Source organism: Dreissena polymorpha, chromosome 7, assembly GCF_020536995.1.
Source record: "Dreissena polymorpha isolate Duluth1 chromosome 7, UMN_Dpol_1.0, whole genome shotgun sequence".
NCBI lineage: Eukaryota > Metazoa > Mollusca > Bivalvia > Myida > Dreissenidae > Dreissena > Dreissena polymorpha.
Window position 1 is genome coordinate 45,034,396 of NC_068361.1, and position 19,058 is coordinate 45,053,453.

The window sequence follows — 19,058 nt, forward strand, 5'->3', positions numbered from 1 at the left end:
AAGGTTCAGAGTCGACACAAAAAATATATTCCACTTACCTTACCGAGCTAGCTTAATGCCAATCCTAAACATTATTTTGGTAATCCAGGTTTTCGATCATATTTGCTTAATTGTATCATACCATGCACACAAAGGAACTGTTTGGCTCGCGATTACGGTACGTATATACATTCAACCCACAGGTGATTAGCGTGTGGCTATAATATTAATTAGTGAAAACATCATTTTGAATGATAAATAATCATATTATAACGAAAAATCAACTTTTCTGGAAAAAAAATCACTATCAAATATATATATAACAAGGTATTTAACTCGAAATCACCCGAAAACATGATGCATCGCTTTGAACAGCCATTTCTTCATCAATTTTGCAGCGATTTTCACGATCTCGGTCTTATTCAACGCAGAAATGAATTTCCTTTCTGGAAATGTACATGTCTTGCATTATTTTTTTACAAATACTGTGTAAACTTTTAAGAAATAACACGGGTGATTTTGAGTATGTTCTTGTACATGCGAGCGCGTTGCAACTGAAGCGCTCTGCATAAACTAAAGATTTAGTGCAATAGCATCATGAACATGTACTAGAAATGAAGTAGAATATTTTAACCATTCTACTGTCGTGCACGCTCGTGGACAACATATACCCGGTAGCCTTTCTAACTGCAATTTGTTATGAAGGAAGTATCTTTAAAGGTGACAAATTGATCTAGCATCTGGGGTCTAGCGTGGTACAAAGATGTTTTCATGATGATATGCAAAGTACAAGAAAATATACAAACCATCGGAAACAAACTTGGTGATCTTCTAGCAACGGAATTCTTATTCCGATTCCAGCTACTGCGTCGTGTTCGAACGCATCTGTTTAACGAGTTGTTCGACAAAAGCACGCAATGCTTATACCGTTTGAGACAATATGGCTGGGAAACCTTCGGCAGCGCGTACTGATTTGCTTATGTCAACCAAAATTAACCTAGATTGTATGCACTCATGTACATACATTGTTTGGACGTTTTAGTATAGAAGAAAGTCCAGTTTAGCCCTAGTTTTAAAAACAACAACAACAACTTAACTTTAAGCCCTAATTTACTCGCTCTCTTTTTGATTCACATTGAATTCCATGTATTGTCTCGGTGTACAAGCAGCCCGATGGGTCGCAGTACAGAAAACGTTCCAAGTAATGCAGTAAACTTTGTGTACAACAGCTGAGTGAAAAGAGTAAAGATGAATATATTCTCAGGAATAAATTACCATATGGCATGGAGTGGCCAGGAAATTCAAGCCTAAGCCTTCGTGGACACGGACCAAAATACTAAATTACGCATTGAACTTGAAAACAATGAAATAACGATTTATTAATTGATAAGTTTCTAAATATGCAAGGATGCGTGCTTCTTCAGGGGAAATCTACTAAGTTGCTCGTTAATAAAAAGTTGACTTTTCCCGTACTTTTTACTTTCAATTTAATGCACTTCCAAATAGACCTTACGGGCTTGATATGAGCTTTAATGAACTAATAACGCAATTGTAAGGGGCTTTAATGCACTTCCCATGGATGTTGACACGCCTGAACGGGGCCTTACAGGGAATTCTTCGCAGATTGTCAATATAGCGATTTTCTCACGCTTTGTTACACAGTCAAAAAATAAACACGCTTGACATCAGGGATCGAAATAACAATACTGTCATAGACTCGCTCTTAAAAAAATATCGTTAATAAGAAATATTCGTTCAAAATTACGAAACTTAAAGTGTTACTCGCGCGAATCGATTGAATAATTGAGTTTATTTTATGCTTTCCGGTGGTTTATAGAGAAATATCAGTGAATTAATACTGATAATTTCACTGTTTCAAACAATGAAAATTATCGATAATTTTCACTGTTTATGTTAAATGACGTAATTTTTTTTACGAAATGACGTCATTTTTTTTACGAAATGACGTCATTTTCCCCAACGTAATTCTTTAGTTTAACTCTTTAACAATGTATATAAACTGTGAAAAAGCATAAAATAAAAAGAAAATTTGTTGGTTTCGGTGCATTATCGATTTTAATTCACTCGTGATCATATCAAATATATATTTTCACTCGTGGCTGCGCCACTCGTGAAAATATTATTTTCTATAATCACTCGTGAATTAAAATCGATAATCCACCGAATCCAACAAATATCCTCTATGTATTTATGTTGTTCTCGTTATATTTTGCGGCAACATGGATTCCTTATGTAACGTATACAATTCACGTTGAAGCTATTCGGACAGTAGAGTTGTGAAGGCGATAACCTTTTAATCCAAAGGTTACTGGTTCGAGACTGGCTGAAGAAAACTTTGTTTTTTAAACTTTTTTTTGTAACTACAGGAGCTCTTTTAATTCCGCTGTTTGCATTTCCCAATTTTAAACATATATTGATGAACTGCACAAAAGGCTAAACCATGTAGTTAAGTCCTATAAAATGGAATTGTTTACGGATTGTCGCAATGAGAATTGTCCACCTCTTTGTCACAGATACCTGGGCATCAGGGAGCGAATTTACACTTATAACGTAGACACACACTGAAAATTGATATCGTGTATTAGTAACCATCATTAGAAATCAACTAAAGTATAATGCATTGCAAACGCGAAATTATTAAATCGTTTTGAGTTTTTTCTTTATTTTGCAACAAAACGTGAATTGCTATGTCAAGTAGTATAACATTTTGTAAAAGCCAAAGGTCAAGTATTCGAGTACAGGTGATGTTTATGTTTTTGTTGTCATTATTTCTTATCTAAAAGGGACCTTTTCACGTTTTAGTAAATTGACAAAATTAAAACAAATTGTTTCAGATTCGCAAATTGTCGTTGTAGTTAAGCTTTGTGAGGAAACCGTTATACTGAACATTTATAATGCTCTAAAATATCCATTATATGCATCTTTTGACGATTTAACAATCTGAAAATTATAAAGCGTTGGAACGTGAAACGTTGTCGTTATATTTTGAGACACTACGAGGATTGCTTATTTACACTATTAAATAATCACTCATTGCATAAGCACGGATGGCCGAGGGGTCTGAACGTTGGACTTTTACCACAGAGGTCATTGGTTCGAGTCCAGTTGAGTTTTTTTCTTTAATTTTATTCCTGTTTTTACTGGAGCTTTTTTGGTGCAATGTTTACATTTATAAATATAAAGCAATAAATCGCATACTTCAATATATGCCAAAATCTGTGAAAAGGTCCCTTTAAATTCGATTCTTGTTTATACTAGAGCACTTTGGTCCCAATGTCAACATTAATAAATTTAAATAATTTGATTAAAAAATTCCCCAAAAGGGAAAATCTGTCAACAAGACACTGTCATCCGTTTTAAAGGGGCTGATAAGTATGAACACACACGCACTGGAACAATTGAGCATTTATTAAAACTATTTTACATTTTTTACAGTAACAAAGCATCAAATTACAACATAAGTTTTGGCGGTAAAATGTAGCTACTGAACACCACATACAACCGGATGTTAACTCTCCACCGACAGTAGCCCTAAGCCGTTTGCTGCCGAAACGATGATACTCTGGTAACTCTGCCAGTGAATATCATCAAAGAGAAAGACAATGTTTGTTCTAAATATAATGATGATAAAAGTCAATTGATTTAGATACACCTAACATATATCAATAGCATCACAAAACCTTTAATGTAAACAGAAAATGGACATTACATTACAATGTTGAACATCTTGTACACACTGATGCAAACAGTAACTGTTTACTTAATTGGCCAATAAAACAGAGATCAACAACAATAATACACAATGTAACTTAAGTATAAGGCGATATTTGCCAGCAAATGAAGGACATTACTCACATTGTCCAGGTTTCAATAAAACTTGGACTAAAATGAAGCAATACAGCACTGGCATTAACAAACCCCAACTACTAAACATTACCATGTACACATTTTCATATTTGTTTAAGAAACCAATTATCGTAAAGAAACCACAGGCTGAAACTATGGACCTGCAAATATTTATATGAGAATTAAAATATTTCAAAGTTGGATAACCTTATCTGCATGGATACAAAAGGAATTACAATTATTGGGCATACAGAAGTTTGATTTTTACTGAGAAATAGCTTTTATCATTAACTTTAATAATAAATAAATTTTTCGTGTGTTTCTCTTATAATAGAACATATTATAAAGGTGTAAAAGGTCACGTGGTCCTAAAGTAGGCAAAAGTGATGTCCACTTAGCAGTTGAAAAAGATATCTGATTTAAGTCATTTAAGTAAAAATGTAATGAACAAGAAGCTGAAAAAGTAACAATAAGAAACTAATAAATAATTGACAACAGAAGAATGTACACAGACTTCAGAATTCATTCCCGCAGCAGTCTGGCCAACAGAAGGAAGGGTCTGGTCCATTTAGCGACGCTGTCGGGTCGTAGCTGGAGGTTTAGGGGTCCAGGGCAGATTGAAAGACCTGCAACATACATCCCCAGTCAGCACACATGGGTCTATAGTACACACATTCTCAAGACCATGAAGCTAAAAACTGACCTTGTGTTTAAGTATCTCAAGTTTAATTATGGACTGCAACGAACACCCACATTGATAAACTGCTTCTTTTTACTAAAACGGTGCCTTAAATAGTAGGACATCAACACTGGGGTCGAGTAGAGTAGCTTGTTTTTCATTTGAAAAAGCCATGCTAAAAGGTTGTAACGAGTAAAGCCAACAGAAATGTATGGTAAGAACAAGTACTTAAGAAATTGCTTTACATGTACAAGGAGAACTGTCCTATATAGAGCCATCACGCTAAATATGGAAACAATTAGAGCTGCAACGATTCGATCCGATTCATCGAAAATCGATTCGAAATGCTTCGATTCGATTACGATACCAAACCTACCAAATTCGATTCGATTCTTTAACATATATACATATATATACATAGATACGTAAAGCGCGCTGTATTCTGACTATTGATACAGGAAGGTGTAGGTTTTATATTTACCTGTAATTACGACGCGCGCGATTGGTTGCTTATTACTTTAGTCATCCAATCAATAAGCCCGTTACGGTCTACTTTCGGAAAAAGCGTCAAAATGGCTGAACAAGTTGTTGCCGACAAATTGAAATTATCAGATGCGCCTAAGAAGCTAAAATCAAAAGTGTGGCAGTATTTTGGGTTTCGGGATGGTAGCCCTACCAATAAAGCAAAGTGTAAACTGTGCTTCATGGATGTGGCGTACACTAAGTCCACACTAATCTAATTTAATGCAATATGTCAAACGCAAACATAACGTTGATTTAGCAAGACAAAGAGGTCGCACAAGTGCAACTACTCAAGTCGCCAGCCAGAAAAGTAGTTCTATTTCTGTTGGAGTTTTGTTAAGTTTATTAGAGAATGTGATTTGTCCTACAGGTAACAGGTGATGCTGTCATGGCACAGTGGTTGACATGCTTATAGCGGTTTTGGGTAAAGATGTAATAGTGATAGTACTACCATTCAACTGATTCCAGATACGTCCTTATGATTATTTATTTATTTTTTATATTATTGTGTAATCAACACAATCTTCTAGTCAGAAGTTTTTATATTAAAATTGAGTCCTAATTTGCTATTATTTTTTATGTGTTTTATTGAAATCACATTTGAACAGAAATGTTAATTTTGAGGCATAAGAGTGAAAATATGATAAAAATAGGTTTGAAGATGAATCGAATCGAAAAAATCGGTATCGGAGTGTCTGAAATCGAAATCGAATCGAATCGAGCTGTTGGTGAATCGTTGCAGCTCTAGAAACAATATGCTTTTTACTACTTTTCTTCCTTCAATCTGCCTCCCTTTTTAATATTAACAGCCAATAGGGTGGCTTCAACATCTAATACTAGTACAAAAGAAGCTTAGATGTCACAATAAGACAATTAGCTTATTTTAAAATGGATAAAATGATAATGGTTATATTAATATGCTAACAAAATGTTATTAGAATTGTTTGAAATGTTTCACTCACTCTTGTTTGGGAAAGGGTATGGGCTGTCCGAAGGCAGTGACTGGGATCATATCTACCACCTCGATGTGTGTGACTGAAATAGCAATCAGACAATTGTGTATGTGACTGAAATAGAAAACAATCAATCATGTGAATGTTATGTATCTGTTTAGCAATATGCATGACTGAAATAGTAAACAGAAAATCTTATATATCTGCTAAGCAATATGCATGACTGAAAGAGCAAAAAGGAAATGTTATATATCTGTTTAGCAATTATGCATGACTGAAAGAGCAAAAAGGAAATGTTATATATCTGCTTAGCAATATGCATGACTGAAAGAGCAAAAAGGAAATGTTATATATCTGTTTAGCAATATGCATGACTGAAAGAGCAAAAAGGAAATGTTATATATCTGTTAGCAATATGCATGACTGAAAGAGCGAAAAGGAAATGTTATATATCTGTTTAGCAATATGCATGACTGAAAGAGCAAAAAGGAAATGTTATATATCTGTTTAGCAATATGCATGACTGAAAGAGCAAAAAGGAAATGTTATATATCTGTTTAGCAATATGCATGACTGAAAGAGCAAAAAGGAAATGTTATATATCTGTTTAGCAATATGCATGACTGAAAGAGCAAAAAGGAAATGTTATATATCTGTTTAGCAATATGCATGACTGAAAGAGAAAAAAGGAAATGTTATATATCTGTTTAGCAATATGCATGACTGAAAGAGCAAAAAGGAAATGTTATATATCTGTTTAGCAATATGCATGACTGAAAGAGCAAAAAGGAAATGTTATATATCTGTTTAGCAATATGCATGACTGAAAGAGCAAAAAGGAAATGTTATATATCTGTTTAGCAATATGCATGACTGAAAGAGCAAAAAGGAAATGTTATATATCTGCTAAGCAATATGCATGACTGAAAGAGCAAAAAGGAAATGTTATATATCTGTTTAGCAATATGCATGACTGACAGAGCAAAAAGGAAATGTTATATATCTGTTTAGCAATATGCATGACTGAAAGAGCAAAAAGGAAATTTTATATATCTGTTTAGCAATATGCATGACTGAAAGAGCAAAAAGGAAATGTTATATATCTGTTTAGCAATATGCATGACTGAAAGAGCAAAAAGGAAATGTTATATATCTGCTAAGCAATATGCATGACTGAAAGAGCAAAAAGGAAATGTTATATATCTGTTTAGCAATATGCATGACTGAAAGAGCAAAAAGGAAATGTTATATATCTGTTTAGCAATATGCATGACTGAAAGACCAAAAAGGAAATGTTATATATCTGCTAAGCAATATGCATGACTGAAAGAGCAAAAAGGAAATGTTATATATCTGTTTAGCAATATGCATGACTGAAAGAGCAAAAAGGAAATGTTATATATCTGTTTAGCAATATGCATGACTGAAAGAGCAAAAAGGAAATGTAATATATCTGTTTAGCAATATGCATGACTGAAAGAGCAAAAAGGAAATTTATATATCTGTTTAGCAATATGTGTGATGGAAAGAGCAAAAAGGAAATGTTATATATCTGCTTAGCAATATGCATGACTGAAAGAGCAAAAAGGAAATGTTATATATCTGTTTAGCAATATGCATGACTGAAAGAGCAAAAAGGAAATGTTATATATCTGCTAAGCAATATGCATGACTGAAAGAGCAAAAAGGAAATGTTATATATCTGTTTAGCAATATGCATGACTGAAAGAGCAAAAAGGAAATGTTATATATCTGCTAAGCAATATGCATGACTGAAAGAGCAAAAAGGAAATGTTATATATCTGTTTAGCAATATGCATGACTGAAAGAGCAAAAAGGAAATGTTATATATCTGCTAAGCAATATGCATGACTGAAAGAGCAAAAAGGAAATTTATATATCTGTTTAGCAATATGCATGACTGAAAGAGCAAAAAGGAAATGTTATATATCTGCTAAGCAATATGCATGACTGAAAGAGCAAAAAGGAAATGTTATATATCTGTTTAGCAATATGCATGACTGAAAGAGCAAAAAGGAAATGTTATATATCTGTTTAGCAATATGCATGACTGAAAGAGCAAAAAGGAAATGTTATATATCTGTTTAGCAATATGCATGACTGAAAGAGCAAAAAGGAAATGTTATATATCTGCTAAGCAATATGCATGACTGAAAGAGCAAAAAGGAAATGTTATATATCTGTTTAGCAATATGCATGACTGAAAGAGCAAAAAGGAAATGTTATATATCTGTTTAGCAATATGTGTGATGGAAAGAGCAAAAAGGAAATGTTATATATCTGCTAAGCAATATGCATGACTGAAAGAGCAAAAAGGAAATGTTATATATCTGTTTAGCAATATGCATGACTGAAAGAGCAAAAAGGAAATGCTATATATCTGCTAAGCAATATGCATGACTGAAAGAGCAAAAAGGAAATGTTATATATCTGTTTAGCAATATGCATGACTGAAAGAGCAAAAAGGAAATGTTATATATCTGCTAAGCAATATGCATGACTGAAAGAGCAAAAAGGAAATGTTATATATCTGTTTAGCAATATGCATGACTGAAAGAGCAAAAAGGAAATGTTATATATCTGTTTAGCAATATGCATGACTGAAAGAGCAAAAAGGAAATTTTATATATCTGTTTAGCAATATGCATGACTGAAAGAGCAAAAAGGAAATGTTATATATCTGTTTAGCAATATGCATGACTGAAAGAGCAAAAAGGAAATGTTATATATCTGTTTAGCAATATGTGTGATGGAAACAAGATACATCAAGTGACATTTTCATTTCAGTACACTAACCAGCCTTGAACAAAAGACTGCATATGATTTAAGCAGCCCTTATTTAGCATCATTAAAAGAGATGAAACAAAAACGCAAATTATGTTTACAAAACTCAATCACTTACATGTGTGCACATACATGGCATAATTGAATAAATAATCATACTCTTATGCAGTTATGCTTGTACTTTCTTTAAATTTTAACTTTAAAGAAATAACAAAAGCTTTCATTTTGGAAATGAATATTTTTAATCCTTTGAAAACCAACTGGGACTACTGCTTGCCGTAAGCTGTATCTCTAGCAAGTGCCATTTGTGACTTCATATCATTTATGGGGAATTCCCCTTTCCCCATCCTTTGTCTTTATTTGGATTAAATATTGAAAGATTCTGTCATAATTTAATTCAAAAATACTCATCATATAAATATCACATTTTGTTCGTAAAAATTTAAAGCCAAGAGTAAATGTACAGAGCTCCAGATACATGTAAGGGTCGTATTTTCGTAATTACGAATTATTTTCAAGTCCATTACGTATTTATTTTAAAATCTTGTCGTACTGTTAAGAATTACAAAATCAAGTAACGAATATTATTTTTACATCGGTTAGTTTAGATTTTTATTGAGTTCTTTTCGCGTATTAAAGACCTTTTCGGTGCTAATATAGAATGGTTGTCGGGTTTGTGTAACAAAGCGCATTTTTTTCCAATAAAAGCGGCGTGTACAGTCTGTACATCAGAAATACAATGGCGGCGCCCAGAGAGCGTCCTAAAAAACTGCAAAGCGTGTAAAAACATGATTTTAACATATTGTACGCAAAGTGAGCCGAAGTTGAATGTTAAGAAAGACATTATAGAACAAGGGACAAAATTGTCACAAAACCAGGTTTTCATTGTGAAAAAAAATCTGATTAAGGGAGACAAGTCAAACTGAACTTTTGAAATGAACAAACAAAATTAACCCCCTTTGTAAGTTTGTTTCAAAATAAATCTATTTTAAGTTGTGGTGACCTTGACATTGGAGATATTGACGTGTTTATCTCGTGCGACACACCGTCCCATGATGGTGAACAAATGTGCCAAATAATTGTTAAATCTCACAATGAATGACATAGTTATGGCCCAGACAAGCTCATTTATTGCCAATTTTGACCTTTGAACTCAAAAGTGTGACCTTGACCTTGGAGATATTGACGTAATTATTTCGCGCGACACACCGTCCAATGATGGTGAACAAATGTGCCAAATGATTTTAAAATATGACAATGAACGACATAGTTATGGCCCAGACAAGCTTGTTCCGCCCGCCCGCCAGCCAGCCCGCCCGCATTCGCCAATCTAATAACCAGTTTTTTCCTTCTGAAAACCTGGTAAAAAAATCTTATACAATGTTGTATGTTCACTTGCCGACACAGTCGGAAAAGCTTAAAAAAAACGCGACATGACGGCTCCAAACTTAAAAAAACCCAACATTGAACGAGTTGAAGGGACAATTCCCGTGAAGGACCCGTTTTAATTGTTAAATATGTAAAAATTCATCGAAGGCATGCAATCTTAGCACAGTTTGGGCATATTTGAAAAATAAAATTGTATAATACTGAATAGACACTGTTGAACTCGTATATATAAAGTTGCTAATATGTTTATTTTGATTTTTTGCATGAAAATACCATCATTATTTATTTTTATGTCTGACATTTAGAAAAGTAAAGAATTATTTTCCAAAACTTAGTAGTAACGTTAAGAATAACATTTCAGAGTTAAGAATTATTTTTGAAAATCTGGTAGTAGCGTTAAGAATTTCACAAAACCTTATCTGGAGCTCTGATGTATATGGTACACGAAATCCAACACAAAGAAAACAACAGTAAGCAATGACAATAGCAATGTTTACAGCCGAATCAGGGTTAACTGTCACCCTTGTTTTAGGATGAATTTATTCATTTAGCACTGAAAATAAATCTTAAAAGTACATACTGTCATCGAGGACTGGGAAGAAAGACTCTATGGGATCCTCCGGCTTGAGACGCTTGTGTTTCGGCTCCTGTTTCTCGCGAAGTCTCTCATACATCATCTCTTCCCGCGTGCGCTGATTATCCCACCTGCACAAGGAAATAGGTACAAAATTATATTAGCCGGACATATTTAACAGTCAATACCAACCTGCCAATTCATCAAGGGCTATGCCAGTAAACAAAAACGTATGGAGGGGTATCATTCACAATTCTGTAGCCAGGACCGGGTTAAAATAGGGTATAAAATAAATTATAATTGTGTTATGTTGATTTTTTTTTTATAGGACCTCATTAACAAGACAATTTAATTAGATTTGTATGTTTCAGTTTGGCTTTTTTTTACATGTGTTGTAACAGACAGTATTTCTGGCTTGTATACTAATATCCAACATGTATCATGTATTGTTGGAGGCCCCCCTGCTCACCTCTTCCGCCTTTTTTCCTCTATTTCTGGCTTCTGATGCCGCCTGACAAAAGTCTCATCTTCATGATCCTGTCAAAATTGCACAGACAAATATATGACTGTATAATATTTGTGCAACACATAGGTAACAGGTTATAAAGCTCTTATGTTATTCTTAAATTTGTAAATTTAAGTATAAAAAGGAAATTTATTTTATCTTTGCCAATAAGAATATATCTGGTGGTTACAAGGAAGAAATCCGTCTCTTTTCAATTTAAAACTTAAAAATTATCGCAATTGTCGAAATGGACATAAACCTATAGAAATCCTACTTTTGGTTTTAAAAGCAGTACCGTTTGAAAAATAATAAATTATTGCTAACTAGGCTAAAGATTTAATTTTATCTATGCCAATTAGAATATTTCTGGTGGTAACAAGGTAGAAATCTGTCTTTTTTGCGCTTAAAACTTGAAAATAATCGCGTTTGTCAAAATGACGTATACATCTAGAAATCCTACTTTCAGTTTTAAAAACTATCGTTTGAAAAATAATAAATTACTTGCTAACTAGGCTAAAGATTTCATTTTATCTATGCCAATTAGAATATATCTGGTGAATACAAGGTAGAAATCCGTCTTTTGCGCTTTAAAACTTAAAAATAATCGCGTTTGTTAAATGGATGTATAGGTATAGAAATCCTACTTTTGATATAAAAAAAATACCTTGCTAACTAGGCTACAGATTTAATGACAATTTTGAAGTGTATTGATTAACAATTATTTCATTTCAAGATGTGTAGCTTAAATATATTAATGGAAGCACTGACTTTTTGCCATTTTTTTAGATCAAATCATGGAAAAGCCAGGTTTGCTATGACAGAATGTACACCTTCATTGGATTCCAACTCACCTCTGTTCCCTCTATCACATACAGGTTGCTGTAAGTCTTAATTCTAAAGGTTGGCACTTCCACTGAAAAACAACAACATGATTTATTACAATTTGAATACATAACTAAATGTGTGTCATGATTTGAAATGTCCAATAACCTGAAGAATTAGGAACACGCTTTCTTACTGAAAATCAAGAAATCTGATTGTTTGTAATAAATGAGAAACAACTTGAATATGGACATTGAAGAAAAGATAAACTATAAGAACATAGTTCTGCATAATCAATAATGAATTATATCCATATTTGTAAGTTTAAGCCTGTTTTCCACAATTCAAAAGGAATATTAAAATTGTGGTCTTAATTAAGAACATATTAATGGAATCCTATTAGACCTTAACAGATCTTCATTTCTTTCTTGCTAATCATAGGTCATAAAATAATTAATAAGACCCATCAATAAAAGCCCTGCAAATCATACCCAGTCTTTATGACCAATCTTATAAAAGCCTAAAACTATTGCTGGTCAAAGTATAAATGCTGCATCTTATTTGTATGCATAAACCATGTGATCTGAAATGTTCACTTCAGTACAAGCTAAGTAAATATTTTTCTAAGGATATCAGCCCATACTTACAAAGTTTTTCCTGTGTACATTACCTTCTTTTTGAGACTGAGCACCAGACAGCAGATCCTCACCACAATCCACTTCTACTTCTTCTGTTAAAGGGTCACAGTTGGATACAAAGTATAATTTGTTAGTTTCTAAAGTGTTGTTTTCGCCTTCAGACGTTGACTGTACAGAACTAAGTTTTCGCTTTCTATGCGAGTCTTTGTGTTTTTGTTGACTACTATCACTTGACAAATTGGACACATTCTTCAGTGGACTTGGTTTTGTGGCTTCCTGGCTTTGACGACGAGACAATAGCACTTCCACTTTTCTGAAGAAAAAAACAGTCACAACACAAGTTATACATAGATAAAGAGTTCAGCCACAGAAACTGATAGAGATCAGAAAGAATGTTAACATCTTAGCGTGAAGTACAGACTTTCAGTTACAATGTACTAAGTCTTTACAAGCAAGGAAAAAGTACAAACTTTCCTATGAGGTTCTTAAAAATTGCTTGATTGGCAATAGAATAATAATAGTAATTATTTGTGTGTAACCACAAGCATCTACACATGTAACTTGATTAATTCCGGTTAAGTAAAACAGTTTGTTTGATCAATCAGACCATTCTGTTTAAATTTTTCATTCCATTCAAATGCAGTTTTGTTTTTTTCTTTTTTAATAATTGGATGCCTGCCTGTGTCAAAGAATGGCTATAAGAAAACTAAAAGTGTTGATTATTTCCATACTGTGCCGGTGTCAAACGTTTACTTATTTGGCTAAAGAAAATTCTATTTGGCTACAACTTTTCCTTCATTAAAACCTAACATTAACAGGTCTCCCATAAAGAGAGTCAATCCCAATTTAAAGAGTGCTTAAACTAAAATAGTCCCTTAAGGCACGTGAACAATATTTAATATGTTTGTGCAATACAGTTCAAAGCAATTCTTTCCCTTTTGAAGATTTCAAGATTCATAATTTCCCAGTTTCAGGATTTTTCGTTCTAATTTTTAAGTGGAGTGGTAATGATTCTTTTCCAAATTCGGCAAATAAAAAAGTGCACAAGTTAATTTAAAAAAAAGACCTTATTAAGATAAGACTTTAATTAAATATTATTTGAATTTGATTACTACCTTTGTAAAAATCCATATACAATAATAATATAAATGCACAGATGTTGAAAATATTCAAAATGCAATACTTTTTATGCGGCGTCTTCTCAGGTGGACTGAATATTGGTTCTGTGTAGCTCATGGTACCTGGCTTTGGCGGGGGAGAGGTTACAATGTGAGGAGAGCCAGACATCTCTTCTTTTTGTTTCAGTAACGCCAGACGCCGTTCCATCCGCTGAAGTCGGCATTGTAGCTAAATGGAAACTAAATTTTTAAGGCCTAGTCTTCGTTGGAGAAAATATCCCATGAAATTAATTACTTTATAATCAAGAGATGTGTTTGTCAGAAACACAATGGCCCCTAATGCGCCACTTTAATTATTTTGTTTGACCTTGAAGGATGACCTTGACCTTTCACCACTCAAAATGTGCAGCTCCATGAGATACACATGCATGCCAAATATCAAGTTGCTATCATCAATATTGCAAAAGTTATGGCCAAGGTTAAAGTTTTGGGACACACACAGACACATACAATGACAGACAGGCCAAAAACAATATACCAGTACCCCCCGATCTTTTGATCCCGGGGCATAAAAAAAATTGTCAAGACTGTAAATTTTGTAAAAATGTTAATAAAAAGGGAATTCATTGTCAAACTCTGGTTTGAGGTCACAAATAGCTTAAACATTTTTTTTAATCAAACTGATTATCGTATATATCAAGGTAGACAAAGCGGAATGGCCCAGACCAGATTAGACCAGTGGTACTAAAGGAACTGCGACATGAACTTTCTGACTTTATCAACATTCTTTTTCATAAATCCCTGTCAACTGTTGAGATCCCACGTGAATGGGCCAAGGCAAATGTATGCCCTGTCTATAAGAAAGGAGACACCAGTGACCCAGCTAACTATTGTCCTATTTCTCTGACCTGTATCCTTTGTAAAATCCTGGAACATGTAGTTGCTTCTCATCTTTCTAAACACTTCAACACCCACAACATTCTGTATGAACTTCAGCATGGCTTTCGAGACCGACGCTCCTGTGAGACACAATTGATTGAGTTAACGGACCAGCTTGTCAACAACCTAGCAACAGGCCGCCAAACTGATCTCATCCTTCTTGACTTCAGTAAGGCCTTTGACAAGGTAAACCATCTGAAACTCCTCTATCTCCTCCAAGAATATGGCGTCTCCTCTCAGGTTCTAGGCTGGACCCGTTCCTTCCTCTTTGGCAGAAGTCAGACAGTTGTATTTGATGGTGAGTGCTCCACAGAAGTCCCAGTAACCTCTGGTGTCCTCCAAGGCTCTGTCCTTGGACCACTTCTCTTTCTTATATATATAAACAAACTCCTTTCTTCCGTCACTAAATCCAACGTTCGCCTTTTTGCAGAAGATACGGCTATTTACCTCACTGTAAACTCTCTCTCAGATTGTGCATCTCTGCAACAAGACCTAGACAAGCTCCAGGAATGGGAACAAGAGTGGGACATGGGATTTAACCCATCCAAATGCCAGGTCCTACACATCACAAGGAACCACAGCGTCATTGAACACAGTTACTTTCTCCATGGCCAAGCTCTTGAGTCGGTCTCTGATGCTAAATATCTTGGACTCGATCTCTCTTCTGACCACAGCTATAATACACACATTGACAGAATCACCAACAATGCAAACAAATCACTAGGCTTCATTAAAAGGAACATCACAACACATAATAAAAAGGTACGAGAACTTGCATACAAGTCTCTGGTCCGACCACAAGTTGAATACGCTTCCACTGTCTGGAGCCCATGGACCAAAACTGCCATCAATAAAGTGGAAAGAGTGCAGAACCGGGATGCACGCTGGGTGCAGCGAGATTACTCTCCCTTTTCCAGTGTCTCGGCCATGGTACAAGATCTAGGCTGGAGATCGCTCGCAGATCGTAGAAATGACAGCAAACTCATCATGTTCTACAAAATCTTTCACAACCTTGTTGCCATACCTCTCCCACAATATATAAAAGCACCAATCCGCTTCACTAGACACATGCACCCACTGTATCTACAAAAGATACAGACAGGATCACTCTACCACTATTACTCCTTTTTCCCACACAGCATCACACTATGGGACAAGCTCTCAGCTGATATCGCTACCCTATCCGATCTTGAAAAGTTCAAGAGGGCAGTGGTAAATGTGCGGTACTAGTCTGTTAAATGATGTTTTTAACCCTCACTTTTTTTTTCACCTTCACTAAACTCTTTTAACCACTTGACTTCTCTCCATTCTCCTGGATATTTCAAGCTTTTAGTCTCACTACCCAACAATATCCTTTGCTGGGTCCTTTTTACCTTTCACACTCACTAATGTTCCTGACGTGCACCTTTTCCCTGCCTATAATACTCGAAAGAGCGGTTGGCAGTATACAGAGATAGATATTAAAAATGGCAAATCTTCTCATATCGGTCACTGATATAACCAAGTACTGTAATCACAACATGATTCATAAACAAGCACAGGCCAAAGCTTTTTTATCTATAGCTGTAGTCTTATCATAACGATTATTTTAATTAATTAAAAGGAAATATCCTCTGGATATTTACATCCCCTCTTAGTTTCACCATGTGAAATTTACCCCCAAAAATTACTTTGTTATGTGCTACATCGTGTAGTACGTGTATTTTCCCCAAATACGTGAGACTGTCACTGGAATATCTGGTGGAAAATGTATTAGTGCAGCATAAAACAAGAGATGTGTTTGTCAGAAACACAATCAGTGACAATGCCCCCTATTGCCCCGCTTTGAAGCCACATATTTGACCTTTTACCTTGAAAAATGACCTTGACCTTTCACCACTCAAAATGTGCAGCTCCATGAGATACACATGGATGCCAAATATCAAGTTGCTATCTTCAATATTGCAGAAGTTATCGCAAAACTTTAACCAAGGTTAAAGTTTTGGGACACACACAATAAATGACAGACAGACAGGCCAAAAACAACATGCCCCCAATCTTTCGATCCGGGGGTATAAAAATAATATGTTCATCAATAAATTGTAATTTCATAACTAATGTACTTACACAGACATACTTGAACCCCAAAATGAAATAAGCTAAATTTTAAAGTTGTTTTCTTTGTTAAGCATGTTATTTCCAAATTAATAAATGGGGCTAACATGCAAATGGTTCATGGATCATGCGTTCAAAAAAACTTTTTTTCAGTTGTTATAACTTTTTTAAAAATGCACATCGATTGCATTACATACTGTAACATAAATGAAGTGGGTAAATGGTAAAGTGCTGAATTGGAAAAAAGAATAAATATTTTTTGAATTCAGAAGTCAAAATGTTTACAATAATTGTTTTTCACTTAAAATCTTTTTGCTGCAGACCATCACTATTTTATAACTAGGTTGGTAAACTAATTTGCATCATTTTCAAGGTAAACATAATTCCTGACACCTGTAAAAAAATAATAAGGGCTGTATGTCTGTGTTGGTGAATCCTATCATTGTTTTTGTGGAATTAACTGATCATTGAGATTTATACGAACAAATTTTAATTTATTTTTACCTATTGTTTGTTAACAAATAAATTAAGGACAAAAAAGCACATTGATAACAATCTGAGCACCGAGGATACATCAATGAATTAATATATAAAACTGACTATAGGTGACACCATACCTCTAGCTGTCTGGTCAATTTCTTAAGGAGTTTCGTTTTACATATGCATTTCTTAAATCCGTTTTTGCTCTTCTTAATGTACAACTCATCCAGTAAACTCAACATTCTTATTTTGTTTAATAGTGTTTATTGTTTAAACACATATTAAGTCAAAAATTACTAACTGGTTTTGACACGAACAAAGACGCTTCCAAAAATCGATTTTCGTTGACTGTTATGATCACATGACTGTCACGTGACTGCAAAATTGTACCAATCAATTTCATTGGTCAATTTTTTGATTGTTTATATTCGTCATTAGTTTAAATCTATTTATATTCGTCATTCGGAAACAGTGATTAACTTAAGACATACTCACCGCATTATTTTCTGCCCTTAAACTTTTAATAGTTTTGTCCTTTTCATTGATGACATCTTGTTGTTGTTGAATTAAATCCATATGCGCACAAACCAAGTCTTTTAAGTGATTCGAATCGTTACACATTTCTTTGGTCAAATTCATGCTTTTAAAGTCCGTATTGTTATTTTCTCTTATGCACTCATTTTGAATACTTGAAACACTATCACTTTGCTTTTCTTTGAGTTTTAACGCATCGACTTCTGCTTGTTTCAAACTTTCTTGTATCGCCAGAGCCAAATCTGGGTCATATTCGCCGTCCACTGTCGCGGCGCTTTTAGTAAATCTTCTGCGTTGCCACGCGGGTTGGCTGGAAGATCGGGGTTTGGACGTATACAGCATACCTGATCCTATCACCAACCGACTCATCAATCCTCTCCAAATGCTTTATTTTCCGTGAATTCCAATGCGAAATTTGAATTCACCATTTGCCGACAAAAATATGTAAATGAGGTCACCGGAAGTAAATTTCCGTTTGCAAGTCTACTCTTCGGTCGTTAGGACTACGCGGCTTACTGGTAAATTAATTCACCGATGATAAATCGCTTGTGTTTCAAATATCATCATTTAAAGGATTTAAGTAATTTGCTTAATGTCTAGTTTTTTATTTAGTCGTTTTAAGTGATTAAAGCTTCTTTAGTGAACATGTGAATCGAAATATCTGTTACGATTCAAACAAGGCACACTTTTGGATACGAAAGAACAGAAACCCAAATTCAAATGTACTCAAATGCATTCGATCCTCCCAGGGGAATATTTTAGAATAGATATATGTTTGTACCAAGGATAGAAGTATTTGAAACGAACGGTTAAATGCAGAGTGTCAAATAGAAAACCTAAAGCGAGGTAATATGAATACATGTTTATATACGTGCGTATCCACGCCCGATACGTGAACATGGCGGGCTAAAATTTTGAAGGAGTAAAATTACATCGAAAATATTGAAAGTTTATGGAATAAAACAAGTGAGGATGAATGAAAAGTGTTTTTAAGTGAACATTTGGATGATACCTATGATTATCTATGACCAGAAAACGCAAACCCTCCAAAGATTCGCCGGATAACGGTCAAGCAAGCTCAACACAAAGCACGAACAAGCGAAACAAAGGGAAAAAAATGGCGCAAAATGCTCAAGCTTCACCCGTGACTAATATAAGCG

At 34.4% G+C, this 19,058-nt stretch overlaps 1 protein-coding gene across 1 annotated transcript; it reads right to left on the reverse strand.

Annotated features, from left to right (window-relative positions):
* Positions 1-3,393: 3,393 nt before the first annotated feature.
* Positions 3,394-18,367, reverse strand: LOC127838503 (male-specific lethal 1-like 1). Its single transcript, XM_052366289.1, has 8 exons — positions 17,860-18,367; positions 13,917-14,080; positions 12,766-13,046; positions 12,125-12,186; positions 11,238-11,305; positions 10,775-10,899; positions 6,010-6,082; positions 3,394-4,472 (listed from the first exon to the last, which is right to left on the reverse strand). The coding sequence occupies exons 1-8, from the start codon at positions 18,265-18,267 to the stop codon at positions 4,415-4,417; spliced, it is 1,239 nt and encodes a 412-aa protein (XP_052222249.1). The 5' UTR covers positions 18,268-18,367; the 3' UTR covers positions 3,394-4,414.
* Positions 18,368-19,058: the final 691 nt, after the last annotated feature.

Coding starts and splice junctions, on each gene's coding strand:
- LOC127838503 (XM_052366289.1), bottom strand. CDS start 18,267: ATGAGTCGGTTGGTGATAGGATCAGGTATGCTGTATACGTCCAAACCC. Junction 11,306..12,124: donor ATGTGATAGAGGGAACAGAG/GTGAGTTGGAAT, acceptor CAATTTTGACAG/GATCATGAAGATGAGACTTT. Junction 4,473..6,009: donor ATACCCTTTCCCAAACAAGA/GTGAGTGAAACA, acceptor TGTATGTTGCAG/GTCTTTCAATCTGCCCTGGA.